This window comes from Phocoena phocoena, chromosome 9 (genome assembly GCF_963924675.1).
Source record: "Phocoena phocoena chromosome 9, mPhoPho1.1, whole genome shotgun sequence".
Lineage (NCBI taxonomy): Eukaryota > Metazoa > Chordata > Mammalia > Artiodactyla > Phocoenidae > Phocoena > Phocoena phocoena.
Genome location: NC_089227.1, coordinates 93,203,257 through 93,219,985, shown reverse-complemented (window position 1 = coordinate 93,219,985; position 16,729 = coordinate 93,203,257). Strand labels below are relative to the sequence as shown.

Below are 16,729 nucleotides of genomic sequence, written 5' to 3'. Positions count from 1 at the left end.
TCCCAGGACCGATCCTGATCACAGTTTGAGACTGCTGCTCTAAGATCGCGCCCCATTCTTGCTCAAGGCATAGTACCCCTGACCTTAAAACTGGGCTTCTCTCCTAGCTGCTGTTCTCTATTTCTTATTCTAACTCCCTAATGTCCCAGATTTCTCGGGAACTAGTGCCTGCCTTCTCCTGGCCAAGCCTCTTCCCTGTTGGATCATGCAGTCCTGAAACCCCAAAGCACCACTTACTGTATTCATACCTGCTGACCCACTGCCCTGATGACAAGTGTCTGCTGCCCAGATATCCGTGTCTCATCCAACCCAGATTCCCTATTGCTGAGCTGCCCCTGCCCGCTGGAACACTCGGCTCCGGGTCCCGTTTCTCCCCCCTCACTGCTGTAGCTCACCTGAGCAGTGAGCTTCTGTTGTCTGAGCTGTTGGAAAGATCAATCACCTGCAATACTGAGCTTCCTTTTCAGCACCTAGAGCTGGGACAGTTCCCCTAGAGGGCCCAGAGAAAGCAGATCCTAGACCATCCCCACTTTTCCCTGGCCTGTAAAAAAAAAAAAAAAAAAAAAAAAAAACAGGCCAAAGCCTCTGTGATATGGTAGTTCTGCCTTACGTTCTGCCTTTATTTCCCCTGCAATGAGTTCTTCCCAATTTAAACGTGGAGGTCGGGACCCATGATGTGTGCGTGTCAGCCACGTTAGCCTGCACTCTGGGTAGTCGATAAACATTAAGCAACAAGCAGTTTGATCCCTTGCCTAGTTGGCACCTGGAAATATATCATCCAATTTGGAAAGCAGGATACCTTTTAGTATCTCCTCCAGCACCTAACCCGGGGCTTCTCACGGAACAGGCACTCCATGAATACTGAATGAGTAAATGAACAAATGGATGAGGGATGCCAGTGGGGTTGCACCCAGGTCTCCTTTGTGGTGCCCAGATCGGTGTGCTCGGCCAGAAGAAAACACCTTCCAATCTGCAGAAGCTAAGAGAAGGCCTCTAGGCCAGACTCCCAACTAATTCCCAGCACGAAACTGGACCTGCCCATTCAGATGAACTGTGGCTTGAAGACTGCAGTTACACCAGCACAGTGGTTCTCAGCTTTGTTTCAGTACCTGGCTACCTTTAACAAAAAAGGTTGTGCCCTACTCCACCCCGTCCCTTACTCCAGGCCTCCTCCCTTGCCTACTCCTAAGGCCGCTTCAAAAATAAACTCTCCCTCTTGTCCACTCCGTTTCCGCCACTGGTTCCTAGCCAGGCCACCACCTAAGTAGGTGGGATCAACAGCTACACATGTTAGAATTTTAAAGTATCTCCACATGACCTTTAACACCTCACTATCATGCCTTTGGGTGAAGTCTCCTGAAAAATAACAATGCTATCAGGACAGGTAACCCAAGAAGACATTAATACCTTAAAAAAGTTCATCCAATTAGTAAGTGTGCTGTCTAGCAGAAGGCCTGAGGGAATGGGACAGAAGAGAGGTAGGTTTGTTTTTTTTGTTTGTTTGTTTTTTGTGGTATGCGGGCCTCTCACTGCTGTGGCCTCTCCCGTTGCGGAGCACAGGCTCCGGATGTGCAGGCCCAGCGGCCATGGCTCACAGGCCCAGCCGCTCCGCAGCATGTGGGATCTTCCCGGACCGGGGCACGAACCCGTGTCCCCTGCATCGGCAGGCGGACTCTCAACCACTGCGCCACCAGGGAAGCCCAAGAGGTAAGTTTTGACAGGCAGGGAAAGCTGTGAACGAAAGGAGTCCTGGCATGAGTTACAGCTGCCAGAGCAGGTGTAGGTGTGATACCACATTAAGGGGTGTGTGTTCTCTGCCTGGCCTGTTGCAAAAATACCATAGGAGCTCTGGGAGGACAAGCATAGTGCAGCCTCTGGGCTGCAGGCTTTGGGTATCCTGAAAGGTTTACAATGTTCTCTGCAAGGGCTTGGGGGCAGAGAGACGTGGGATGGGTTGCAAAAAGCAAAGACTTCAGAACACCAAGCGACATATGGGGATGCTCTGTCAGTTGAGTTCCTGTGCTATCAAGCTTCCACAATTCTGGGGAGGTTTCTTGCTAGGGATGACACCCATGGATGGTAGTCCTGCAAGCAAGAGGCAGCTCACAACAGACCGTACACAGTGAGAACCTCACACCGGCTGGGCTCAGAGGCAGGTGCAGGCGAAGGAAAATGGCCAACACTGCAGGGGTCCGAGGCTTCTCTTGTCTAGGATGTTTACCTCATTAGGCTGTTTTACGTCACATCCGCCAAAAACAAAGAAAAAATAGCTGGAGGGTGTCTGCTGGAGTTCAGACCTGGATCCTGAGTCTCAGGTCCTTCTGAGGCCAAGAAGGGACCTCTAGGCAGCCCCTTCCTGCCTGGCATGGTTACCCCATCTGCAAGAGGCATTATCGCTGTTACAATTACTCTTATCATCATCCCAACCCCTTGGGTCTACCACATTCATTTCGTCATAAGCAGGGATGGCTGGGGGACGAGGGACCAGAAACCTAGGCAACTCCTAGGCTGTGAGGCCAGAGGTCTGAGTAGGAGTGAAGTTCAGAGAGCAGATGAGCGGGCTGGCCCCGAAGGGCCAGGACAGTCCATTAGGAAAGGAGAAGGTAAGCGCCATCGGGCAAGAAGCCAACACAAGTCCAAGTCCAAGGCCAATGCCAGCGGGGAGGGGCAAGGAGCAGCTTTGGACCCAGGAGGTGGGGGGTACCTGGGGGTGGCTGGAGGGAGTCTTAGCACCGGGGGGACTAGGATTCAGGGGCAGGACGTGCTAATCCTAGAAAGAGGGGAGCGTATGGAAGAGATTACGGAAGAGGCTAGAAGAGGGGGAACCGGGTAGGGCTTGGCCAAGCAGAGGAAGAGAAGAGTTCGAGCACCAAGATCTACAGCAGATTAGCAGACAGGCTGGGCCTCCCACCATGCACAGCCTGGGTGGGGCTGGTCCCCCCAGACTGAGCTGAGCTACAGGCCTCCACGGTGGGCGGTCAGGAGTCTCGGGGTCAGGGATCCAAGTGTGTCACTCAGGTGTGTGCATTAGACAAGACAGTTCTGAATTCTGTTGCTTCTCCCTCTCAGCAGCACATCCACTGGCATGTCCTCGCTCCTCCCCAAAGCCTCCATCTCTGCTCCCTCCCTCCCCCAACGCCCTTTCCCTCCTCTTCTCCCTCCCTCTTTAACTACATATCATATTGCTTCTGATTCCACTTTGCAAAGCTACTGTGTGAGGCTGTGTTTGTGTGTCCCTGGGGGTGGGGAGTGAGCCCTCAGGAGGATGGTGGGGCGGGGCGGGGCAGGGGGGGTGGTCAGGGGGAGGAGATCATCTCTCCCTCTCCCTCCCTGGCCAGCTGGAAATGTGCTGTGTGACCATCCAATTGAATTAGCTGAACTTTCAGTCTTGACAGAAGGAAGCTTTAAAAAAAACAAAAACAAAAAAACCTGGAGCTTTCTTGGCTCTCAGCCTCTTGAAAGATAGCGGAGAGGATGTGATTGCAGTAAAGCGGAATCCCAGCTCCCCGATTCCCACTGCCAGGGGCAATCAACTGTGAGCTGAAACCTGCATCTTGAAGTGAAATGAGAGAATCTGAGCTCACAAGCACCGGACTCCGGAGCCTCAGGGCTTGGACCCTGGGGTAGACTCGTCAGCAGCTGCCCCGAGCCCCTGACAAGCAGAGTTGGAGACCAGGGGGGTGACAAAGGGCTGCCCTTCTCACACTTTCCAGTGGGTGCCTGCCCTGCAGCCCCCAGGCAGGCCCCCCGCTGTGCCCCCTGCCACCCATTACCTCAGCCCCTTCGCTGGAGCAGCCCCGCAAGCCCAGCTCCACTCCAGCTCCTCCTTGCAGAAGCACCCACATCTCAGCAGCATCATCTCCCCAGAGCCTGCTTTCTCAGCACCCTGGCTGCCCAGTCTGTATCACGGGCCACCCAGGCACCCCTCCCACCCCCTGCCCTGCCACTGGCAGCATCCAGGACCCCAGCTGTGCTACAAGCGCATTCCAAAGGGACACCAGTGACAGTGAAAGCAAAGGAACAACCACTAGGGATGGCCTCAGGGGTTCCTGAAGGTTACACAAGGACACAGAATTCTCCAAACAAGCACAGCAACCCAAGCCTGGACTTCAGAGCAGGAAAAGCCCATGCGGATGTGTTCTAGTGAGAGGAGGAAGTGGCACCGTTTAAGATGTCACTGTCCTGCCAGCCTGCTTCCCCTGACCACTGCCAATCTGCTTCTGTCATATTCCAAACATTAAACCAGACCACCCACCCAGAGAGTGGCATCGGCCAAGCTCATCTCCTGTAGCCACTGGCCCATCCTCGCTGGCCCAGCGATACTCACCCACCCTGCTCCAGCCCTGGAGGGGGCAAGAGGACCCAGATCAGGGGTGCAGTGCACCCTCGGAGCCCACGGAGCCCGGACCCATGCCACTTGGGGTCACTGCAATCTCATGGGAGGCAGCAGACAGGGAGGAAAGTCAAGGTGGGCTGCCCCAGGCAAACAGTCAGGTCTGGGTGGACTGAGGGCACGGTCCCAACTATTGAAGGAGTTCTGCCTTCTCTGGGGAGGCTCTTGCCAGGGTGGGAAGGAGAAACAGGTACACCCAACACTTCATCGGCAATCACCATCCAAGACAGATTCAGAACCTTGTCACCAAATCACCCAGAAAACTCAGTATTCAAACCTCCACAGCAGAGACCGCCCTCAACACACACACACATATGCACAGACACATTTGATTCTCCGACCTTTACTCCCCAGACTCATGGTTATTAGCGCTTTACACTTGGATTTATAAACCTAGCGACCTACAGATAATTTTATTCTTTACCTGCTATTCATGTGACCATAAGGTGAATAAGCTCTCAGCCAAACAGTGAAGCCTCCCATTGGTGGGGTTAACTGTTCAAAACCCACAGCATAGTTTTAAACCAAATGGTGCTTTTCTTCTTTGAAAACGTTTTTTTCCACAACAGTGTTTGATGACCACATGCAAATTCTTGATGAAAATGTAGGTATAACCTAAGTTTAACCAAAGTCCAAAATATTTACCAGAAGTTATTTCAGGAGAAAATTTTCCAGGAGAAAAAGAAAATCAAAATCTTTGCTTTGGCAAAAATTACTTACCGAGAAAAATTACAGAATGTAAGGTATTATGGCGAAATTATAAAATGATAACCAACCTAGTATTAAAGGAATTTATTTGATCCCACTGACAGTATTCAACAATACAGGACTCTCAGATAAGTAAAGAAATCAGAGTCTGTTTCTTTTTTCTTAATTTCCAAGGCTTGGTCATAGGGGTTTGCTAATCTTTGACAGTTTCTACTTAATTTCAAAGGGGGCTTATGTGCCCATGTCCCACCTAATGTCATCGATATCTGACCTTTGAAAATTAAAACTGACATTTACTACACCTCCCCGTTGCGCCAACATTGCCAATTACGTTCAGCAGCAGCTTCCGGTGTGACCCACGGTCGCCTGCTCTCTGGCTAAAAATAGTTGCCATCGATGTCAGGAATGGCAAACGTTCTCTGCCTGCCTCACAGACCAGCAGGTCACTTTGTGAAACAGGCAGATGAATCCCTCACCAAAGGGGAGCCTCGACTTCACCCAACACGGGGTGCCCAAAACGTCTGCATGTATCAGTCGCTGAGATGGCTTTTATCAGTTAAAAATAGATCTGTTAGCACCCCCATTCACCGCAGCGGAGCCTGCACGCTCGATTTTGCAGAACCTAAGGGCACTCCAGTTTCAGAACAAGGACCCGGGAGACACTGGGCTCAGAGAAGGGCCATAAAGCTTAGCATTAGCCTCCTCTCTACCTTTGCTAACACCACGTAACATGTTTTCAGTGATGCCCCTGAAATGCATTTGTGCAATTTATGCTAGAATAATTCTTCTTTTGCTGAAAAACTTTCACCAACTACCTTAACTGCTTGAAGCCGTTATACTATATTGTAATCAGGGCATTGCCCTGTAATTATTTGCTTTGTGAATGCATCTCTCCGCTCCTGCCCACCCTCCTCCACCTCCAGACATGAGCTCTTTGAAAGAGCTCCCTGTGGCCTCGGTATCCACCATGTGCCCGGTACACAGAAAAACTCGGTAACTGTGATTGAATTGAGTGAATCTGAATTGAAGCCGAAATACCGACAACGTCTTCCTTCTGAGATTCCATGACGCCCCTCCCCTCCACTGCATTGCTTAAGTTATATTTAAGTGGTTCTTCTACCAGGCTTGTCATGTATCTTGAACATGCACTGAAGGTGTCTATTAAGTGACTATCCTAGACCAATGCAACTCCACAAATAAGCAGTCATTGTCAGGGATTTATATACTTGGCTCTTCACATGTCTCCCTCCAAAAAGGAAATTAATAGCCCTGATTACTAGTGTCCCTAAAGCAAATCTCACATTAAAGTTAAATAAGTATGTGGCATGCTTCGCTCAATGTCTAGCACCTGAGGATGCCCATTGGACATTAGCTCCCTGTTCCCAGCTTCTGGTTCGTGTCTCCAGCAGTGATAAAGCTTGTAAGGGTGGGGTGGGGGGGGAGCCATTTGGTTAATGCATTCCTATCTGCTCATACCTGCCCTATATCATTTTGGGCCACTGGCATTAGGTAACACTCATCCAGACACCTAGTCAGAATCTTTTTCCTGAAACCAACGAACGATTGCTCTGTTTAATTTTACTTGTCTCTCACCCCACCCCCACTTCAAGCTACGGTGACTTGATTAAAACCAAACCAAAAAGTGGAACATACCTGGTGGGCCCCATGCACGCAAAAGACAATGAGGCAACAATAAAGAGAAAAAAGATGGTTTTGATCTTCTTCAAAGTTTACCGATTACAGGATCCTTGTTATCAGGAAACAAAGAACCTCCTTCACATATAAACATAAAGTTAATCTTGTGACATTATGTGAAAAAAGCTAGAATCGGGGAGAAATGACAAATGCACCAGAGGCAGCGTGGAGCTTACTAAGAGGAAGAATGTGTTCACATGAAGAACAATGCTGGTGAGGAAGGAGAACTTTCCTGACACAGACAAGCAGGTGGATCCCCATGGAGCAGAAAGGTAAAAATAGCCAACCAACTCTGTCCGCTCATGAAGTCACCCTCTCATCATAATTTAAGTCTCTGAGAATCCCTGACCAAGAATTTCCCTAACCAATGGAGGCAGATACTCTTATCTTCTCTGAGCAATCACATGCGAACATGGGTCCCAAAGCCTATCATTCTAGGGGAAACAGACACTTGGAAGTTGAGGACCAGCCCCTCCCCCTTCGTGACCCCTCCGACATGCAAATTCCCAGTGCCACGCTGCCTGCAACCACCACCGGGTCTCAGCAGGTCTTACCCCGTACAGAGGACAACACGAGAGAGATTAGCAGGTTGCCACAGTAACATCCCCAGCAACTTGGAGACACACTGGACTTGAATCCCAGGAGTTGGTTTGGTCAGATAGGTGAAATCTTAAATGCCTACCAGGATGGCGAAGCAAGACCACTGATCACCGTCTAACTGCTGGTCGTTTTTTGTTTTAATTGTAGAAGCAAACTCCTCAAAAGCTACAATGCCATCAAAACCAACCGAGGCAACTGTGACCCACAGACATCGACACTTTAAGGATTGCCGCCAAGTTCTGAGACTGTCCACAGGTCTCACACGGAGGTGCATCTGTCCATCCGGACCGAGCTGCTGATGGGCATCCAGTCTCCGCGCCCTCCAAAGGTCACAGCCAGAGAAAGAAACTCAGGTGTACTTACGCAGGGCGTGCCACTCATCCTGGCGGATGGTCTTCGTGATGTTGAAGGTGAGGTTCCTGGGGATGGTGGCTGAGGAGTAGTGGTATTTGATGTACGTGCATCTCTCAATTTCTCCTGGCAAAGAGAGACAGGAGACCAAATGTTAACGAGGCAGCAACCAGGTCTGGGGCAGTCTCCAGGATCCATTTTTCTGTCCTGGGGCAAGGGACTTGTTTCATATCGGGCCTGGTGACACCTACATTTTACACGTACAAGGTAATAACCTTGACTCCAAAAGAGCAAGAGGGTAGGACAAAATCAAACGCCATGGATTTAGATAGAAAAATACACCTCTGGCATCATTCAGAGGTGGGAAGAGTCAATGTTTAGGCTGATAGCAGCTTGTTAAGAAAGTAATAGCCATGTGTGTTTAACCTTAGGAAAATCAACTTTTATATCAAGGGAGGAAGTTTGGCATCTAAAGACGTTTAGAGTTTGCATCCACAGACCAGTAAAGAGCAGGCCTCGGCCTTAATCACGTAGTACGTGCTATCTTGCGGAATGCTGAGCTAGAGGGGGCCCCTTGCCTTTTCTCCATCCCCTGCCCCCCCCAGCCTCACCTCTGAACACAAAGCGCTCAGATCCATCTGTATCTCCTTGAACCAGTCTCTTCTCAGATTTCTTGGACAAAACTGAAGCCCCCTGACATACTCAACACCTGGTCCAGTAGGACTTTTACTGAGAAGCCGTTATCAATCAATGCATGCTTTGCTAGTCAGATTGTCAAAACAGTCCTACATCTTAGAGCAGAGGCCCTCCAAGTGTGGCCCTGGGATCACAGCATCAGCATCCTCTGGGAACTTTCTAGAAATGTCATTTCCCAGGCCTGACCCCAGACCTGCTAAATCAAGAACCTGGAGGTAGAGCCTGCAATCTGAATTTTAATAGGCCCTCCAGGTGATTCTGTTCCACACTTTAGTTTGAGAACCGACACCTTCGAGAATCTAACAGAACTGCCAAAGCATGCGTTTTTAAATCCGCCATGTTTGCAAATTCCAAAAGGGAGGCATGATTAGGAGTCCTTGGCCTCCTGCAGACGCTTCCATCGACACCTGCTTATCTGGGGGATGTTAAAACTCAGTGTCAGCGCATTGTGAACCATCAGGAAAGGTGTCATTTTTAAAGGTTAGGGGTTTTAAAATTTGGTTTTGCACCTGAATGGATTTTGATGGTAATCCATTTTGCACCCCACTGATTTTCAATTTATAAGTGGTGGCACCTGACTGAATTGTCTGATCCCTGGCTCACTGTCAGCAGGGAACCTGGCAATTGGTGGAGTGTAGTAATTTAGACAGCGCCTTATTGCAAATCATACCTGGACAACCGCCCACTGCCCATTATTGGCAGACACTCCTCCAGTGGGACAGACGCTGTCCAAAGGGGCAAAGTGTGAGGAAAGTGTTATGCACTATTTTTCTTTTAATTTCTCAACTCCTCTGTCTTTTTCCCCTTAGCCTACAAACATCCTGAGTCTCTCGCATGCCATACCCTCCCCCAGACCACATCCCCCCACACCTCTATGTTCCTTCTTCCCTAAGTTGGTAATACTTCTAGAAAGAGTAGTCTGCCAGACGGTCTCCGCTTCTTCAACGCACATCCATACCTCATTTCCATAACAATTTCCATCAACAGCATCACCTCCCATCCAGTCCACATCACAAATCCCACAGTCATCCCCAAGGCTTTCCCAGCTCTAGTGGTGCCACGCCTCCTTGACATCCAACTGGTCACCAAATTTTGCCAGTTCTGTCTCAGAAATGTCCCTGGAATCCAGCCTGCCCTCTCTGTGTCCACTCCCTCTACCACAGTTGCACAAAAACAGTGACTGATCCCAACGAACAGCCACATTTGCTGAGGACTTACTAGGTAGGAGAGACTTGCCAAGAGCCTTGTAGACCAGTGGTTTCCAACTTTACTCATGCCCTGGCGCATGTAGAAGATATGTGTGCAAGGCAGCCGGGATGAGCAGATGGGCTGCTGCGTCCGGTCCAGCCTCGGGGAGGGTTGAAGGAGCCACACCTCAGCCACCTGTAACCTATTCGTGGCTTCTGTACCTGTCCCACCAGCGGGACACTCTGTTATGAACACTGTCCTACTAATCCTTTGTAGAACCCAACTAAGTAGGAGCTATGATGCTCATCACCCCTATTTTACGAATAGGAAAATGGAGGCTCAAGAAGATTAAGTGACTTGCCTGTGCCAGGATTAGAACTCAGAATTGTCTGATGGGAGCCTCCTCCACCAGCCCACCCTCCGCACCGCACCGCTGCGGACTGCATTCCAGAAGGAAAATGCATTTCAGAAAATGCAGTCTCTTTCACACACCGGATAAACCCAACACTCCTGGCACAAAGTCCCAGCCCCCATTGGGCCCCAGCCACTACACACCGTAGGCTCCAGCCAGGCGCGCCCCCCTCCACCCTGCCCTGATAATGCCCTATCCGCTCACGACTCTGTCCCTCCTGTCCTCCCTGCCTGTCTTTCACCTGGTACACCTCCAGCTCCTCGGCAAAGCCTCCCTGCATCTAGGACAGCACACAGCAGCAGGCATTCAACGTCCCCTCCTTCTCCCTCCCTAAGCTCTTTGTGCTACTGCAGCCAGCACACCAATGGGCTGTGATTTATCTATTTACACGCCTCACTCCCCCACTGGATGATGAGTTTCTCAAGGGCAGGGACCTGTCTCACTCATTCATCTTTATCTCCCCGGCCACCAGCACAGGGCGGGCACCAAGAACACGTGCTTTGAAGAAAGCAATGAATAACATAAGGCACCCTTTAGAAGACCACAGTGGGTAAGGTACCCAACTGCTTCTATTATATGCAAGGGATTAAAATAATTGAGGCAAAGTAGAATGTCATGAATAAAAGGAGGTGATTGCTGCAGAACTCTGGGATCCTACAGCAAATACCTCTTCCCTGTCTGGACAACGTAAGGAGAGGCTTGTCGATCACATAAGAACGTGGAATAGCCTCTCACTGCACTTTGTAAATGTAATCCGAGGGACAACCAGGTCGATGGTTTCGGGTTGGAATAAAGAGGAAAAGAAAGAAGAGAGGGAGATATAAGGGAGAAAGGGTTTTTACATGAATATCATCGGCAACTACCTGGGACATATACAGTTGAGCAGGTTGTGCACTGCGTAAGGGCACCTCCCGAGGGTACCTAGGTGCTGAAGTCCAGCTGCTGCTCTGCTTGCCAAGACATGCACCCTGGTGGGGTATGCGGGAGATGTCCCTGTCAGAGAGGCTGCCTTTATCTAATTTGCACAAAGATGTCATGCAAACTAGCAGCCACCCTACATTCCACGATTTCAAGATCAAACGAAACCCTCCCTGGACCCAGCTTGGGAGACACAAGACAGGATCCCACTGGTAAGAGCTAGATTGGTGCCTGTCACTCATGTCTGAGAAAAGTACCTGATTTCCTAGCCAAGACCAGGTTCTCTCAGCCTCAAAACATACTCAACAAGTGGCCACAGGTCTCAGGCTCCCTGAGCCTCCCTCACCCCCAGCCCACCCAGCCAGTGAGGCAAGAGGCCACCTGACACTCGACAAGAGCAGGAGTTGACGGACAGGCGCCGTGGGCAGCCAGCCAGGAAGCCTGGCTGGAGAACTTCCCAGCAGCCCTGGTGGAGGCCCTCACTATTTGCTTTGCCTCAAGGATGCAAGCATCCTGCCTATGACAGCAATTAAATTTGAAAGACTCAAATATTGCCTAAGAAGAAAGGCAAAATATTTACCCATGTGTCTGCAGGTCCTGTCAGTGTGCTGGGCTTTTGTCAGTTCAGGCGCCATCTGGGCACCAAATTCGTGTGCCCAGAATGTGGGCTTCCCAATACAAACAGATTTTCCTGCAAAGAACGGGTTAGAGGGGCGACCTGGAAGGCAACGGAGAAGCCCATGACCTTCCCCACCTCCTGCATTCCAGCCCAGACACATGAGCTTCCCAGTCCGGAAGCCTCAGCTAGGGGCCAGAAAACTGGTCAGCGAGGCAGCAGGGGTGGCCCCTCCTGTGGGCCCCTTGGGACTTTATACCTTCAGCCATGCTCTGTCCTCTGAGCTGAGGACCCTCCTATCTGTGTGTCAGGGTCCCAGGGAGATAGGATACCCAAATGGGTAACAGAGGAGAGTTTCCAAAAGGGACAATTTACAAAGCTGAGCGCAGAGCGTAAAGAGACCAGCAAAGGGTGGTGCAGGGCCCTGGGGCTGGCAACACAAGGATGTGGTTATAACACCAAGACCGGGAAAGGAGAGGGGCGGGGTGCATCACCGGAACCTGGAGAGGTGATGCAGGCTTCAGCAGGGGGTCACAGCCAACCTGTGAGGGGCAGGGAATAAGCACCCATTCCCTCCTACCCTCATTCCCTGCCGGTTCCCCCCCATTTCCTGAACCCACCTGGCGCAGGGGGGCAGCCTCTGAGTACGAGCAGATGAAGGTGGGGACTGGACCCACGGGGCAAACACCAGCATCCGGCTCACTCTCCCCTTCTTCGTCTTTCCTTCCACACCTCCCCGGCCCTCTCCCCTTCTAAAACATCACTCCAGCTTCCCTCAGTCCAATGCTAGCACCTGCCTCCTCTCCCCCACCTCCACCTCTCAAGGTCTTCAGTGGCAAAGGGAGACCCGGGAACAAGGAACGGGGGGAGACTGTTCCTATCCTTTTTCTGCCTTTCAAATCCTTTAAGACCCAAGGCATGAGTGTAATAATTCATGTTAAAAACTAATGCACTTCCTGCACATAGTAAGTGCTCAATAAACACCAGTTATTATGAACTGCTGCCCTAAGACTACTTACTCTAAGGGGGCAAGACCACAGGAAATCAGAAATAATATCAGTAAGCAATGTTTATATCACACTATACAAACACAGAGGCAGGGGGTGGGGAGAGGGGGAGAGAGAAATTTCGCATGCCATACCCCTAGGAGGCTGGTAGCACAAGAGCCCTGATGTACACTGGGCATATGAGGAAACAGACTGGAGGGGGGCAGCAGAGACAGCGTACACAATGAACTCGGGATTCTGACCACGCTCTACCGTGATACCAGCAGGTGATATTCCTTTCACGCGCAATCTGCTATCAGCAAGACCTGGTTTCCTAAGTAGCTGTAGAAGGAGTCTATTACTCCACCGTTATGTATATTAAGTGGAAACCTTCTTAGGCAGGGTGACTTCAGAGGCAGTGCTAGGACACATCCCCACACCATCTAAACTTACCTTCCCTAAACAGGTGCCACAGCACTTATATTCGTGCATTAGAATCATTCCTTTGGCTCAGACATTGTTCTCTTAGGTACCTATTTTTAAAACTCTTTTAAGTAAGTCCAAAGAGCGTAGTTCTGAGTCACTAGTGCCTAGGTGTGGATGAGATTCCGAAATCCCCTTCCTCCAGAGGGACCCTCAGCAGCAGAGGGACCCTAGAGAAAAGAGGCTGAGGATCCCGGCAGCTCATGAGGGAGGGGGAAGGTGTGCTGTAAAGGCAACCCTGCAACTTCACGACCGTATCTGGTGCTGATCAGCGTGGGCCTGAGAAAGAACCAGAATATGGGACCCCCTCCCCAGCTCTCACTTTAAAAGTGGAGTGATGCCGGCTGGGTATGCGACGGTCAAACGTATTTAGGAAAAATTGGGTTCAACAATGTTTAAAAGGTTTACTTACTGCAGGACTTTAAGAGTTCTTAACGTACACAGTAACTCCCCTAGAGGGGACAGGTATGGCGTGCAGACTTCCCCAGACTCCTTTGACTCCAAATCCTTTCTTATTCAAAGAGCAGTTTCTATCGCTCAACTGTGAGCTCCTCAAACCCAGAAACCAGGTCTCTTGTTTGCACTTCTACCCCCAGGGCCAGGCAAGCAATACATATCTGGATGAGTGGGGAATAGACACCAGGGTCTGTCCTTTCATCACACAAGGTAAAGGAGGTTGTTGGCCCCAAGTATGTGCTGGCCTCCTCTCCGTAGCCACATTTGGGAGCCATATCCCCGTGGCCACATCTGGGAGCAATGCAGCACCAGGCGCAGATGCCCATCCAGGAGCTGTGTTTGCACGACGTCCTGAAGTCAGTCTGGGACCTTTGTGGGCAGGACTAGAGCCATGGCTCTCCATGCTCTTGGCCCACCTCGGACTCCGGCCGGAACTGCAGTGAGTGCTCCCGGGCGTGCTGATGGCACCCACGTCAAGTCCCTGGCAAGTCTCCCGCCTCCTTGCAACTCACAGGTCACTTGGCCCTCAACGGGCAGCCCACAAGGGTGCAGGAGAGTCAATACTCACGAGAGACCCTCGACCGAGGGCGTGAGAGACAGAGCACGTACCCCACCCACTGGGGGATGACCACAAGGCACCCTCTGCACGGTGACCCTGAGGGCGGCCCTGGGATCCAAACTGATGCTCACAGCAGGAAGCTGCTCAGCACTGCGCCATCCACTGGCTTCTCCTCCTTCCCGGGAACTCCCCCGAAGTCCCTGTCTCGGGCTCTGCTCTGGGGGACCAAACACTGAAGAACCACCACCCAGGGGAGAGCAGTGCAAATGGTTCATATGTTTGAGAAGTGTGAACAGTAAGAAGTAAAAAAAGTTGGTCCAACTCGATCCGGAGGTTGCTGTGAAGGGTCCCGTCAGCACCCAGGGCCGAGGCAGGCTCTGTTCCTTCTCAGCTTCCCTTGTTCCTCATGTTCTTTTCTTCTTGATATTCGAGCATCCTAAAGACACATGGATGGATGACTGGACCGCTTCTGAGCGTCCCCGTGTTTCCTTCATTCCAGACCTCCTTCTTTAAAAAAATTAAATCTATTCACAATGCCTTCCAGACGCCGGACACTCATTTTATCCCCCGTCATCCTCACAACCACCTTGTGAGGTAAATATTACAGTAATATCCCCATTTGACTGAAGGAAGAGAGAGTTTAGACAGATGAAGGCCTTCTCTGGAGCCACTCAGCCAGCAAGGAGAACAGCCAGTGTCTGGGTGTCGGCGCAGAGGTTTCAGACACCACAGCTGTAATGATTCACTGCCTGGTTGGAGACTCATTGGGAACAAGGATAATTTTGCAGCCACAGTGCTTTGTATGTGGAGGAACGTGATACATCCACTAATGAAGAAGAAAGGGAGGAAGGGACATCACCCACGTGTCGTCTGCCGCTCGCCCTTCCTCGGTGCCAACGGTGAGAATGGCCAGGACACTGGCGTCGGTCCCGCTGACCGGCCCTGGCCTCAGCCCGCTACAGGGTGAGCTCTTACGGTCTCACTTTGACATCTGTCTCGCCCACCGGGCGGTTCTTAACCACTGTTCTAGCCCGAGGCCTGTGCTCTGTGCCTAATATACGGAAAGACTAAGTAAAGGTAGAAAGAACACACTGGAAAAAACTTGAAAGCCAACCTTTTAAAAAAAAGGGAAACCGGTTGAGGATTTAAATTTTGGACTTCATCTCCTCCTTAAAGGGCATTTTCTCAAAAAAAAAAAAAAAAAGTTAAAATTACACCTTAGAAGAGAGAGGAAGTAGAGAATCTCCTTTGGCAAATGAGGAAAGCCATTATCAGATTAGCATTATCAATGTTGGATTCTTCAGCCAGCCACAAGAGTGGGGATGGAGATTAGGGGGTTAAAGCTTTGAGATCAGAATCAACATCATGTCCCCAGTGAAAGGGGAGGGAAGCAAACCAGGGATGTCCCAGGGGTTCGAGGACGGCAGACGGGACTGGGGTCCCCAAGCCCGGCAGGAAGGGGAGGAGGGTGACGAGGGCAGCGATGTTTACAAACGCTCCCAGATCTCAGACAGGTCTTCGCAAAAGCTTACTGCAAGAACCCTCCCCAGCCCGACCCCATCTCCTCTTTGGCGCCTCCTGTCCCTTCCAGGTGTTCTGAGCCGAAGGATTTGCAAGGCTTATCGCTGCTGCCGACCTGGCAAGAAAGAATGTTTTATTTTCTTCATACTGAGGAAAAGTGTTACGGACATTTCATTTTTAATGCTTGCAAACGCATTCCATTTGGTGTGCACTGTTTTTTGTGTTTGTGGTGTCGGTGTCGCCTTTTAATGTTGTTTTGTATGCAACGCACAGACAGACTCCTAAATATTTAATTCCTTTCCATTCAATGTTTCATAAATGCTTGTTAGGAGCCATGTTCAGGGGGCCCTCCTGACTCACACAGAGGGGTTGCATTCTTAAAAACCCTGCTCCCAAATGCCAGCCCTCCACCCCATTTCTGACCCCTCACCCTGTCCTCCAACACTTCTGCTGACTTCTAGTGTAACACAGTTGTTTGTATATTAATCGTCTCTTTCTCTCTGTGGTAAATGCTCTGGGATAGGGGAGCTTGTCGTTTTCATCTTTGTACTCCTGACGGCCAAGATGGTGCTTTGAGTATGGTACAAATGACCCTTGACCAACATGGGTTTGAACTGCATGGGTCCACTTATTCACAGATTTTTTCAATCGTAAGGACTACAGTACTGGGCTTCCCAGGTGGCGCAGTGGTTGAAAATCTGCCTGCCAATGCAGGGGACATGGGTTCGAGCCCTGGTCTGGGAAGATCCCACATGCCGCGGAGCAACTGGGCCCGTGAGCCACAACTACTGAGCCTGCGCGTCCGCAGCCTGTGCTCCGCGACAGGAGAGGCCGCGATAGTGAGAGGCCCGCGCACCGCGATGAAGAGTGGCCCCCACTTGCCACAAGTAGAGAAAGGCCTCACACAGAAACGAAGACCCAACGCAGCCCAAAAAAACAAACAAACAAAAAAGACTACAGTACTGTACTGTCCACGGTTGGTTGTAATCGATGATACAGAGGGACCACGTACAGGGCACCCTGACTATAAGCTCTACTCGGACTTTCGACTGCACAGAGGGGCCACACCTAACCCCTTCATTGTTCAAGGGTCAACAGTAACTCCTTTGAACAATCGTTCATGTTCAATGAATGCTTTCTATGTGTT

The 16,729-nt window shown here is 50.7% G+C and overlaps 1 protein-coding gene across 1 annotated transcript in view; it reads right to left on the bottom strand.

Moving 5' to 3' along the window:
* TMEM178B (transmembrane protein 178B) overlaps positions 1 to 16,729 on the bottom strand; it is a 361,372-nt gene that overhangs the window by 238,101 nt on the left and 106,542 nt on the right. The window contains exon 2 of the mRNA XM_065884406.1: positions 7,760 to 7,873. Within this exon, the coding sequence (XP_065740478.1) occupies positions 7,760 to 7,873 (114 nt within the window). The remainder of the gene's footprint in view (positions 1 to 7,759; positions 7,874 to 16,729) is intronic.